We start from the raw sequence: 12,823 nt of genomic DNA, 5'->3' as shown, positions 1-12,823 counted from the left end.
AAACCATAAAAGACTCAATCTCAAAAAAACAGACTGAGGGTTGCTGGGGGGAGTGGGGACGGGAGAGGGTGGTGGGGATATGGACATTGGGGAGGGTATGTGCTATGATGAGTGCTGTGAAGTGTGTAAACCTGGCGAGTCACAGACCTGTACCCCTAGGGATAAAAGCACGTTATATATTTATTAAAAATTTTAAAAATAAAAAAAATTAAAAAAAAAAAGAAAGAAATTGGCGTAAGTTCTTGAGAAACAACTTAACCCACCCTTGGAAAACACGAATCCCTCTCTCCTTTCAGTGAGCTGCAAACGCTGCCTGAACCCTAAAGGGGCCACAGTTCCTCCTCGGGCTCATCCATCAGGCCATTTTTTGAAGGCGCTTTCTCTCCCCAGCACAATTAATTTGGGTATTGCTGGAATTACTTATTTGTCCCTTGCTTGTTTATTATACAACCCACCCAATGTATATTTTGACCCTATAGCCATTTCGGTTTTCTTTTATTTTCTACTAAGTTCTTGGAAATACTTCCACATTAGAACAGTTTAGAGAGGAATGTTACGCTTTCATTTAGGAAAAAGTGTTAACTCTTCTACCTCGTTTTCTGCTTTGCTCTAAAGAACCCCTTCTTCAATTGTCAAAGGATTTTATTAAGAATGTTGTCACTGAACAAACATGACTAGCACGTTTGGTTTAGGTGAACTCTACATCTGTTAGCCCATATTTCCATATACAGAGAGCTATCCTGAGAGCTGGCAGAGCCTTTACCAATCCTCGTGAACAAACAGTATTTGTTCTAATGAAAGACAATAAATTAATAGAAATCTGTGATCACAGTCTGTTCTTCTCATTGCTACCAATGTCCCCGCAGTTTATTACTACTGAGGACAATGAGTGACACTGTTCCTGAACATACATATTTCACTCTGGTTTAAGCAACTAGTAGCTGCTTTGAAGCAGTACCTCTTGAAATTTGTATACGGTCCCACAATAAAAATATGTTTTAGATTTGACCGGGCTCACATACACATATAGCTAAAGTTCCTTGAGATGATATCTACCCTTACTGTATTCAACACTAGTATTTCTAGTAATCCCCCCACCCCCACTTCCTTCTTTTCTTTCTGAATATCAGCTGCAACCAGCTACACTGATTTCAGGATCTCTTAAAGGGTCAGAACGCACAGTAAACAACCACTGCTCTAAAGCCCAGTTATTGCGGGCCAAGGCTGCTGACTCAGGGCAGCACGGCATCTGGGTGTGGATTTGCCCCACACCTCTGCCCTTTGCTTCCCCTCCAACCTCTGCCACTCCCCAAATACCATCTTCTGTACTCACTGCTCTTCATTCTACTTTTCCCCTTTTCATCCAACTCATCGCTGTCATGACAACTTCCGCAGAGCGCATCTACCCAAATGCAGTGGCATAACACAAGCATTTCCTTTGACTCACATTCAGGAATTTAGAAGGAGCACGGAAGGGTAGAAAGTTTCTGCTTTATAACATCGAGGTCAGGTGGATTCATGGCTGTCTCTAAAGGCCATCCACTCCCATGGCACATGCCATTTCCTCGTGATGGAATCAGGGGAGTTCGACTTCCTATATGGACCCCAAGACCAAGGAGTTCAGCTCACCAGGCAAGAAATGTGTTGCCTCAGAAGTAAGGAGGCCCTTTTTGCAGCCATCTACTGATTACATTGGGTTACAAATCCATCCAATTCTGGGGGTGGTAAATTGGACCCCACCTCATGATGGTAGAGCAGCAAGTTCTAGAAGAACATGGGACAGGAGGTGGTGTCACAGCCATGTTCCAAACAGTTCTTCCCAACCTCACTCCTCATTCCCACGCAGTGAACCAACAGTCTACCACGGAGGCAGACCCCCCATGGGCGTCAATTGGCACTTCAAATTCAAAGGTAATCCAGCCTAGCTGACCACTGTCCTCTTCCTTTGTGTTCCCTATCTCAGTACTACTGGGGGAAAAACAAAACAAAACAAAAATACCATGTGTTGTGTTTTAGACAAACATGCCAGAAGCGATTTCCCACAAAATGTAAGCAGATGGAAGAAGAGAACTCAATGCAGCAAGGACGTTCCATGCAGTCTAAGGAATTCTGTCCCACAGGGAACACAGGCAGATTTTATAGTCAGTCCCTGGGAAAAGAGGGACAAGGAGCCATCTTTCCTCGAACAAAGAGTTAATGGCTCATGCTGACAGTTGTTACTGAGCAGTTTCAGTGGTTAGGTGTATTTTCACACACACCACGGTGTCTCTCCCTCTCCCATCCCTGACAGCATGAAGCACCCCTGGAAAGGATTCTCCTTGTCCAGGTTCTACATCACCATCTTTCCTTTCATACGAGCTACAAAACCTTCGTGTAACTAGAGAGGCAGCATGAGAGCTTAGAGCAGCAGTTCTCAAAGTGTGTTCCATAGACCCTTAGCCTTTAAGAAAGTACCACTTGCCAAGTACTGATATGGTACAAAGAATATCCACAGTTATCTGAAAAGGCTATTCAAATTCTCCCTTCTAATCTTTCCAAGCATACATCTGTTTGAGGCCAAATTATCTTTCAGCAAAATGATGTAGCTCAACAGATTAACTGGAGAAGCAAATATAGGAGTCGGATTTTTTTTTTCTATTAAGCTAACCACCAGTGAGTTTTGCGAAAACTTCTATTGCCATTCATCTCCCTTTTTGTGGTGTAGAAAATATACTTATTTTTCATAAAAAATATTATTTATGTGAACATCTATTGGATTAGTCTACTATTATTATTTTAAATGAATTATCGTTAGTAATGAGGTTATGATTTTAAGTGTATTATGAATATTGATTTTTAAAAATAGTGTCAGTTTTGTTTTTTTTTAAAGATTTTATTTATTTGACAGAGATCACAAGTAGGCAGAGAGGCACGCAGAGAGAAAGGAAGGGAAGCAGTCTCCCTGCTGAGCAGAGAGCCCGATGCGGGGGCTCGATCCCAGGTCCCTGGGATCATGACCTGAGCCGAAGGCAGAGGCTTTAACCCACTGAGCCACCCAGGTGCCCCAATCAGTTTTAATTTCCAGTATGATCAAAATTGATAGATATAATCCACATAAACCAAAGCCCTCTGGGGTCATCAATAATTTTTAAGACCCTAAGTTGGTCTAATAACCAAAAAGTTTAAGAACCACTGGTTTAGAGGCTGAATTCATAGACCTGATTGCTGAAGCTTAACTTCATTGACTATCCCATTTAGTAGCTGGTATTTGACTAACTTCAGTAAGGTATTTTAAAAAAATGTTTATGCCTCAGTTTCCTCGTCTCCTGAGAGAAGTGATTACTCCTCCCTCACAAAGTAGGTGTAATGAAGACACAGAGCTTACAATGGCACTTGGCCAACAGGAAGTCCCCCATACAGGAAAGTCATTATTATTATCCCCCAAAGGCCATCAAATTGGCCTCAGCAACCTCTCCCCAATGTGTTCCCTCTCAGACCCTGCACTAGTTCCGGTCTCTGGTTTCTTCTCTAGTTTAGGTCAACATTCACATAGACTCCAACCACTAAATATAAAGATAATTCCTGGTCTTCTTTCCTAAGCCACAGGTGAGTTCATGGCTGTACCTCATTAGAAACTAAAGCCGTATGTGCTATGGTGAGTGCTGTGAAGTGTGTGAACCTGGCGATTCACAGACCTGGACCCCTGGGGCTAATAATACATTATACGTTTATAAAAAAATTAAAAAGTTAAAAAAAAAAAGAAAAAAGAAACTAAAGCCATCTCCCAGCAAGCAAGGTCAGAATCCATGAACCTGCCGCCCAGTTTGGTAACCAAGGCCCTCTACAGAGTGCCATCCTAACTCTGGAGCCGGGTGTTCATAGAATGTACCTTGAAGGACACTTGCTCTGTAGAGACCGTTTCATGCGAGTGGTAAACAAACGGATGCCGTCATCGAATAAGCTGGGAAAACTAACTGGTTACCCTGATTTCTTCCTTTCTGAAGTAATTTCCCAAACCTTTCAAAAGGTGTTCATGTGCCATGTGGCCAACGGACTGGAGCACAGAAACTACACATGTGCTGTGTTTGCTGACTGGGGAATCTTGTTGCAGGAGCGTCTCAGGAACTAGTGTATGAAAGGACACATGCGGGGAACACTGCTAGCCTTATCTCTCAGTGTTTGGGGGCAGATTCTTTGCTGTTTCCTAAACTTATCACGCTTCCTGGTTTTTGTTCTTTCTAATCCCACGGCAAAGGGTAGTCTACATATCATCTCCCAACACTCAATGCACATACCCTCCCCTCTGCAAAGCCTCCTAATTTCTCAAATCAGAGTTAATTATCCCCCTTTTATGTTCCTCTGCTTTTATCGAACTAAAATTTCTGCCTTCTGCTTTGTTTCAGTTAGTTGTTGGTATGCATTTCTTTCACTAAATTGTGAAGTTGGGGGGGGAGGGGGCAGCAAGGGATAGAACATGGATTCAGGTCACTATTTAACAAGAACCCCAGGGGCGCCTGGGTGGCTCAGTGGGTTAAGCCTTTGCCTTTGGCTCAGGTCATGATCTCAGGGTCCTGGGATTGAGCCCCACATCAGGCTCTCTGCTCAGTGGGGAGCCTGCTTCCCCCCATCTCTCTGCCTGCCTCTCTGCCTACTTGTGATCTCTCTCTCTCTCTCTGCCAAATAAGTAAATAAAATCTTTTTTTAAAAATAAAAAATTAAAAAATTTTAAAAATGACAAGAACCCCAACAGCAAAGGCACAAGAAAAACTAACATTCTGTTTTCACTCAAGATTTAATTCAAAATTGCTCAAGATTACTCCCTCCTTACAGTTGAATGAGATATCAAGTTCTAAAACAATGAGCTATTGGTCCACCTTATCAACTGAAAACAGTAGTAAAATTAAAACATTTGACAGGTTTTAATAATAAAGGAATCCATCAGAACATTTCAGACCAAAAGCAAACACAGAAACTACATGTCCCTTCAATGATTGTATTAGGGTTCTCCAGAGAAACACCCCAATAGGATGGATGGATATATAACATATTCAGCTATTTTACATATAATTTATGTATTTATATTTACATGTAATTTATATATAAATTTATTATAAGGAGTTGGCTCACATGATTATGGAAGCTTAGAAGTCCTGTGACCTGCCATTTGCAGGTTGGAGATGCAAGAAAGCCAATGGTATAAATTCCAGTCTGTGTCTGAAGGCCTGAGAACCAGGGACCCAATGGTGTAAGTCCCAGCCCAAGGGCAAGAGAAGGCAGATGTCTCAGACAGGCAGACAGAAAGAAAAGAGTTCAACCTCCCTCCACCTTTTTGTTCTATCCAGTCCCTCCATGGACTGGATGATGCCACCCAATGAACTTAAGTTCATTCAACCATAAATATTTACGTAATTCGACTACGTGTCAAGGAGATGAGGAAGATACAAAGATGAGTAAGAAAAAGTGCTTAGTCTCAAGAAGCTCCTAGCCTAGAGAAGGAAAAGAAAAGGATAAATTATAATGAAGAAAGTGCTTATGGTACAGAAATCTACAAACACTATTGGAACAAAAATAAAGAACTAACCTGCCTGGAGGAATCCAGGAAAGCAGCACAGAACAGGTCATTATCTGATTTAGGTTTTGAAGGGTAACCAGGAATTCACAAGGAGAAAAGAATAAAGGGTATGCCAAAGAAAGGGAAAGGAGATGCACTCCCAGAGGCTCAGACACACGCGGCCGGTATTTTGAGTTTGAATCTTCATCACCTTCTCTACCCATCTTTGATAATGACTTTGACAATGACAAATAATGACTCCTTGAAATAGATCCATGTCCGAATCGAAGTTAAAGACTCTGAGATGGGGTGATTATGCCGCATTATCAGGGTCAGTCCTAAATGCAATCCCAAGTATCTTTATAAGAGGGAAGCAGAGGGAAATTTGACACAGGTAGAAGAGGAGAAGGCACTGTGATTCTGGCAGCTTTGGGGGGATGTGCCCACAAGCCAAGGAATGTTAGAAGCTACCAGAAGCTGAAAGAGGTAAGGAATGGATTTCCTCCAAGGCTCCAGAGAAAGTATAGCCCTGCTAACACCTTGACTTCAGCCCAGTGTTATTGATTTTGGACACTTAACTTCAGAAATCATGAAAACATAAATTTCTGTAATTGTAAGTCACCACATTTGTGGAAATTTGTTACAGCAGCAATAAGAGACTAATTCAGATGTTGCCTGCTATCTGTCTCGAGTATCACTTCCTGACATCCAGGGAGGACTCTGGAATAATCTCACTATTTTCATCTCTACCCTATCTCCTATAACTACCCTGGGTGGCATCACTCCCCAGGTAGATAGTCCACCCAACACCTCAACCTTACCACCTCACCTGTTAAGCTCTTTGACTCTAATGAGCCACCATTCCCCCAGTTTCATATCTACACAGACATGCTCACCAGTACAAACTCCAACATCCTGTCTTCTGACTACCAATTCCTATTCTCAAAGCTCTCTCCATTTCCAAACTTGACAAAAACTCCTATGCCTTAACCCCTCCATTTGCCCACCATGTATAGGCCTCTCCTGTTCCTTTTCCTTCCCCAGAGGCATCACTGGGACAATCTTTTCAACAGAACCCACAGGTGAATTTGCCAAGAAGCTCCCAGAGCAGCAGGCCTCTCACTTGCCAGGGATCTGGCAAAAGGGAAGCTGAGTTGAACCTACATGTAGTTTGGATTCAGTGGGGTTTATTTACACGGTTCATGGTCTATTTTGGTGCAGAGGAATGGCTTCAGGAAATCCTCTTAATGCCCACTCTGCATCTTTAATCTGAATTGTAACAGAAGGCAGAGGGGCAGAAGTTTCACATAACTCTCAAGTGTCCTGGGGCAGAGAGCACTGGCAATATAGTCATCATGCCAGTGTCAGAGTCCAGCGTCTAGAAAGTTCTCCCCATCGCCAAGCATGGAAAACTATAAATGGGGGAATTCAGTTCCCACTCACACACAGTGAAAAGAGCCATGAAACAGAAGCTCTCTTCTGCCAGGAATCTACTCGGTAACACAGTGTATGCAATCACAAATGTGCCACCCATTTTCTGTTTCTCTTTTGAGAATCATGCAAAATCAACTTTATCAGAATTCCTGTGTTTGTAGCTTTCAAAAATATTTTCAAATCATATCAAAAGCTGTAAATAGAAGGTATAAATAGGCTTTTAGAGTTCTGGTAATCCAATTAACGAAAAGCACTAATATTTACATTTCTTGTTGATTTGGCACAAAGTATTAGTATCAGTGAGGAAAATGTGAATTTCCTACCATGCCACTAAAGATCAGTGACAACACCCAAATCGTTCAAAGTACACTAGATATTGGTCACTGCACAAGTAATCTTGAAAAGCCCTGAAAGTTTACAGCATGTATGTAAAAACACTTTGATGGAGATGTTCTCCAAATCAGAAAACAAAGCTAAAAATTTTCATAAGCTGTAAAAGAAGTTCTCCTAAACATCCAATAGAAAATTAATTTTGATACACCATGTTATTCTCTCTACAGAAATGCTACTGCCAAATTACTGTCAGATGAAGAAGAGATCAAAAGCACTCAGCCAAACCTGGGGCCGGGGGGGATATGATAAAGGCATGCCAGGGAGTTAACAGAATATTATATTACTTAAATGGATCATTTTTAATGTTAGCTCTTTAAAATTGTAAATTGTTGTGCTTTGTATTGTCATTTAAAAGTGTTACTTTTGTTTTCAATTTTGTATTTTTTTTTTCCTTAAAAAGAACCCACAAAACTGAATAGCTTCAAGCCTTCCAAACGCAGATCTCCCCTTGACAGAACACTGCTCTTCCTCAGTCCCTTGCCTTTGGGTTTTAACCTCTAACCCTGGATTGACCCCACCTAATAAGTGTAGAAGGAATGATAGAATCAGAAAATCATTCTTCATGGCTCCCCCTGAAACAACCAATTCAGACAAGGGCCATCACTGGCAAATACTGAGCCAAAAGGCAGAAGGTTATTAACAAGCTATCTACATGATGTCCAATTACCACTCCCAGATTGTTTTTTAAGTGCAAAGGGATAGATGTATCCTTACAATGGACACTAACCTAATGGATTAAACTTAGAATTCCTAACAGAGGGACAATCCGGCATTATGTCCTTCCTGTCATGATGTAATATGGTTATTGTGTACCCTGATGGTATCACCCCATGAAGTATTCTTGCCAACAACCCAGTTTAATCTGGATGTACCTAACCTTTGTACCTAACTTCCAGTTTACAGAAATGTGGGGTCTAAAGGAAGGAGCTAAGTAACCCTACAAGTAAACAAGAAATTGAGAAGTTGGAACATTCTACAAAACCTGGTCTCTTCACAAATTTTCCATGAGTTATTTCTCAATGTCTTAGAAAATAAAAAGGTAGAAGGACTGCCTTTAAAAGGGAACAAAAAAATACAATCAAATGCATGAACTTTAACCATATCTTAGTCCTCTTATGTCTCTACCCCGGCCCCAAAAAGCACAACAGTTACAAAAGACATTTGGAAAATGGGGAATTTTAAATTTAAACTAATTACTAAACAACACTGGGGAATTCCCGTTAATTTCCTTCAATACGACGACAGTAATGTGTTTATATAAAGCAATATACTTTTAGGAGATACACGCTGGAAGTTTTTAGGGGTGAAGTTACTCTGATGTGTGCAACTTACTTTCAAATAGTCCAGCAGCTTCTCTTTACTTTGAAAATTTTTACAATTAAAAAAACTGGAATAAGTAAAAAAGGTATTAAATCTATTTTTCTCTCATTTGGTCAATCTAACCAAGAAGTTTTTCTTAGAGTCAGAGTAATTCCTCTCATCAAACATTAGCAGTGAAGCAGTACCAAAGCCTAGGGGCTAATGTTTTCGGAACTGTTGTATTATACAAAAGAATCTCTTAGAGTCCAAATGCAGTCATGGCCCGCTTAATTTGTGTTTATGAGTAGCCCAAGGGAATTTTTAGACTGCTAACTGCCATTCTGGGTGGAAAAGTCAAGCAGGATCAAGGGGCAGGGGAGAGACAGAACTGAAGCAAACAGTTTGACTTATTTTATTGATTTTAGGAAGAAAAGGAAATAAGATTCATTTCAGGGACACTACACACTTCCAGAGATTGAGCTCATAATAAAAATGATGAGAGAAGTACTTTATAATTTATAAACACCCTTATATAGATTATCTCTTGGACTCCTCAAAACTGACTTAGGAAACAGTGAAAGCAAGTAACATTCCCAATGGACAGAGGAGGAAACTGAGGCTCAGAGAGGGAGCAGGAGTCCCCAGAGGTCCCACGGCCAGCATGTCGGCCCAGATCTTTCACACACGACCACTGTCCTCGAGTGCAGTCACTGTGGGGCTGTCTCACAGTGTGCCAATGTTCATTTCCCTGAGCTTCAGTTTGGGACTAAAGAGCCTTGGGCTCATCTGAGAAACTGCAGAGGTTAGAAGTAACATTAGAAGTAACACTTGGCATTAGACCCCCTTTCTTCCATCTACAGGAGGGGGAGGGGGTGGGAAGGATCAAGAACCCAGTCTACTAGGAGGCAGCCTCCTGATGGGCTGTGTACACTTCCCTGCTGGGCTGCCTCTGGGGCAGGGACAGGTCTTCAAACATAGTCCCCTAGCAGGGTCCCAGGACAAGCCAGGGAATGGAAGGACCATGTAAGGCACAGCAATCACTGAAAACAAGGGACAAACAAGTACTGTGAAAAGCAAAAGCACCGGCAGATGAGTGCGATTACTTCACTCCCCTGGTCAAGTCCAACCCCTCACGGTGCCTAATGGCTGGCTGTTTGGGAGTGGCTTCCCTCCATAAGACGCTGTAACTGGGGGAAATTACTAATTCCGTGGCTTTCCTAAAACACAGAGGTCCACCAAATGTTTGCTTGGCAGGTTTTTTTTCTCCCCAGAGGGCAGCTCATTAAGTCTGACAATAAAGCAGGCTTTGTTCTAAAGATTTACAGTGTTTTCCCAGTGCAAATTCTAATTGACAACCACCAGGAGAATAACAATGCAGAGCAAAGAGAGCTCTGGTTTCTTCCATTCTTCCAAGATCCATCTCAAAGAAGCACTCCTCCTCGCTTCTTAGTTTCCTGGACCAGTGTTTAGCTTGGTCTTTATTTAGACACAGGCAGAAGCAGATGCTTGGGTATCAGAAGTTTATCATTCAAAGTAGTCAAATCTTAAAACACCAAAAGATTCATTCTCTCAAACTTCAAAGATAGGAAATTTCATGTAATTCCCAGGCTCAGGATATCGGGTCCCTCCATGAAGAATAAGCATATTACATAAAAATGCAACCATGCCTTTTCCATGGAAGGGGGGGGACCCTAAAAAAAACAAAGTGCACGATGAGTGAGAGTCTTCAGAAATGGTTGCGTGAGAATATTAAAGGCATGGCTATTCAAACAGACTCATCGTGGAATAAAAGTTCAAGTATCGAGGGAGTGATTTCAATATGAATGCTGGGTGTTGCGGTCACAAACAGAAGTCTCTCCTCTACACAGAGAAGCAAGTCACATCAAGCAAGTCAGGCAACTGTGAGTGACAAGGTATAGAGAGGCCTGTTCAGACAAGGGACAGACATTACTGGACCCTTTTTCAAAGAAAACTTTGAAGATTTTGTTAGGCTTTCTTCGTGGAACTGTCACAAGGTAACAATACAGTTGCAAATGAGTGGTGTTCAGTGGTCACATCACTGCCTTTTGCAGACCAGCTGCCAATGGCTGCCCATGATCGGAAATTAGCATTAGAGAAGGGACTCTCTCTCTAGGTTACTGGGCTGAGGCATGGAGGAGAGAGAAAATTCTCAAATAAAGTACAACACCCAACACAGCCACAGGAACCAAAAGCAAAATAAAACTGCTGTCTGAAAGGAAAAATGGCCAAAACTTTAAAAAAATTTAAAAGAAAAATAAACAAAACACCCTCCTTACTTCTTCCTGAATTTCCTCCTTCTCCAAAGAGAATCTATCCAGGTCCCTACAGTAAAATAAACAAAAACCATGTGCTTCCAGCAGCCTGTACAGACTAAGGGAAGCAAAACTGGTGTGAGGTGGGAGAACAGCACAATTCACCCTCCTCTTTCTAATCAAAAGCAGAGAAAGGAACCAAAGTGGGAAAGCACCCGAGCCAGGAGCACCAGACCAGGAGTCAGGAGGTCTGCACCCTTACTGTGCTAGCGTCTACCAAGAAGTGTTTCGAAAAGTACCTTGACCTCCAACTCTTCTTGTCCTCATCTGAAAAGGAAAGGATTCATCTAGATTAGTGGCTCCCCCACTGTATTCCTTGGAGCCCTAGGGTTGCCTCTAAGATAACCACAGCAAGACGGGGGTAAGACGAAGGGAATGGGGCCCAAGCTTGCTCTCAACCCTAAATAGTTCATCATGGATCCATTTTACATACTGAGATTGTGAGTAAAGCCTTCTGTTTAAAGAGTTCTATCACCAAGACACCTCACAACTGAGATGGCTTAAAAGTACCAGGCCAACATGTCTTGTAATTTTTTTATCTCTATGATTATGTGGTTTCTACATGCCTCTCTGCATTACTATTATTAGAATTCAGGAATAGACAGTCGCATGATTACGGATCCTCCAGTCTGTGTATCAGGTTCTCTTGTTCCTACTTAAAGGGTGAGGGCACTGAAGCTCGGACAAGGCAAAGTGACCCAAATCATAGGGCTTGCAAGTTGACGGGATTCAAACTCAGAAACATCTGACATTAAAACGAGTAGGCTCAGTGCCGTCCTTAAAGAATAAACTTTGCTGTAACAAAACAAAACAAAAACCGGTTACCTCATTATTATTACAAGTTTTTCTCCCTGGAACATCAGGTTCTTCATTTGTCTTCTCTGGGAGTAAACACTTACCCTGGCGAGATGAAATGAATAGCCAGAAGTTCTGCCCAACAAGCCAATCTGTTGGGTACAGGAAAGCCCAAAATGTTGGCAAAGCCTCCAGGGCAATAATGGTTGTTAAGAACTTTCAAAGCAAACAAAACTCCTAGAAGAGAGTAAAGAGCACACAAATATCAACAATCCAAACGTGGCAATAATCCACGGTTACAAAGAAAACTAACTGAAAATGAAAATGATTATTTGACTATATCCCACTTCTTGTTTTGAAACACCCTTTTCTTTACAAGTCAACCCAGCTTTTGGTAGAAAGACAATGTTCAAGGTAATCGTTCTTTTGATGTTTCTTAACGCAGAAGTTTATACTGACTTTCAGTATGCTGGAAAATAGACAACACGTAAAATGGGAATAAAATACCAAAAATGGTACTAAATGCCACTGAACTCTTCATGTCAGAATCGTTAATTTTATGCTATGTGATTTTTAACTCCATAAAAAAAAAGAGCAGTATTTTTTTGGAAATACTTTGAAAATGTGTATTTTTCAAACCTCTTTGGAAAGACATGTTGAGGGTAGGGCATGTTTCCTTTCTTCTCCCACAACTGGCACTATGAGAATGTCCCTTAAAGGGAAGAGGGCCAGATGGCAGGGAAAGTAGAGGGAAGAGTTAGATTTCCTTCTGTTACAGCACTATTTCCCTCCCTCTTCTTCCATTCTAATTCTTAAAACACCTCATTTTGGCCCAGATGTCCATTTCCGTCCTCTGAGATATAGGGAGAGTGACCATCATGGTTCCTGAAACACAGTGAGCGTGCCATCGTAAGGTGTGGTGCATGGATTTAAGAGGTTATTGAGAGGCATACTTACGGTTTTAAAGAACTCCTTATCACAGATACACCACTGGGTCTTTCCACCATGAAGGAGCCAGTGTGTATTTCTAGAACTGTAT

At 41.6% G+C, this 12,823-nt stretch overlaps 1 protein-coding gene across 1 annotated transcript in view; it reads right to left on the bottom strand.

The window, feature by feature from the left end:
• LOC111142601 (rhomboid domain containing 1) overlaps nucleotides 1–12,823 on the bottom strand; it is a 123,951-nt gene that overhangs the window by 83,736 nt on the left and 27,392 nt on the right. Inside the window, exon 3 of the mRNA XM_022495905.1 lies at nucleotides 11,889–12,021. Coding sequence (XP_022351613.1) covers nucleotides 11,889–12,021 — 133 coding nt within the window. The remainder of the gene's footprint in view (nucleotides 1–11,888; nucleotides 12,022–12,823) is intronic.

This window comes from Enhydra lutris, unplaced genomic scaffold (assembly GCF_002288905.1).
Source record: "Enhydra lutris kenyoni isolate GAN:26980312 unplaced genomic scaffold, ASM228890v2 scaffoldscaffold1, whole genome shotgun sequence".
NCBI lineage: Eukaryota > Metazoa > Chordata > Mammalia > Carnivora > Mustelidae > Enhydra > Enhydra lutris.
The sequence above is the reverse complement of the archived record's forward strand: the minus strand, read 5'-3'. Positions and strand labels throughout refer to the sequence as shown.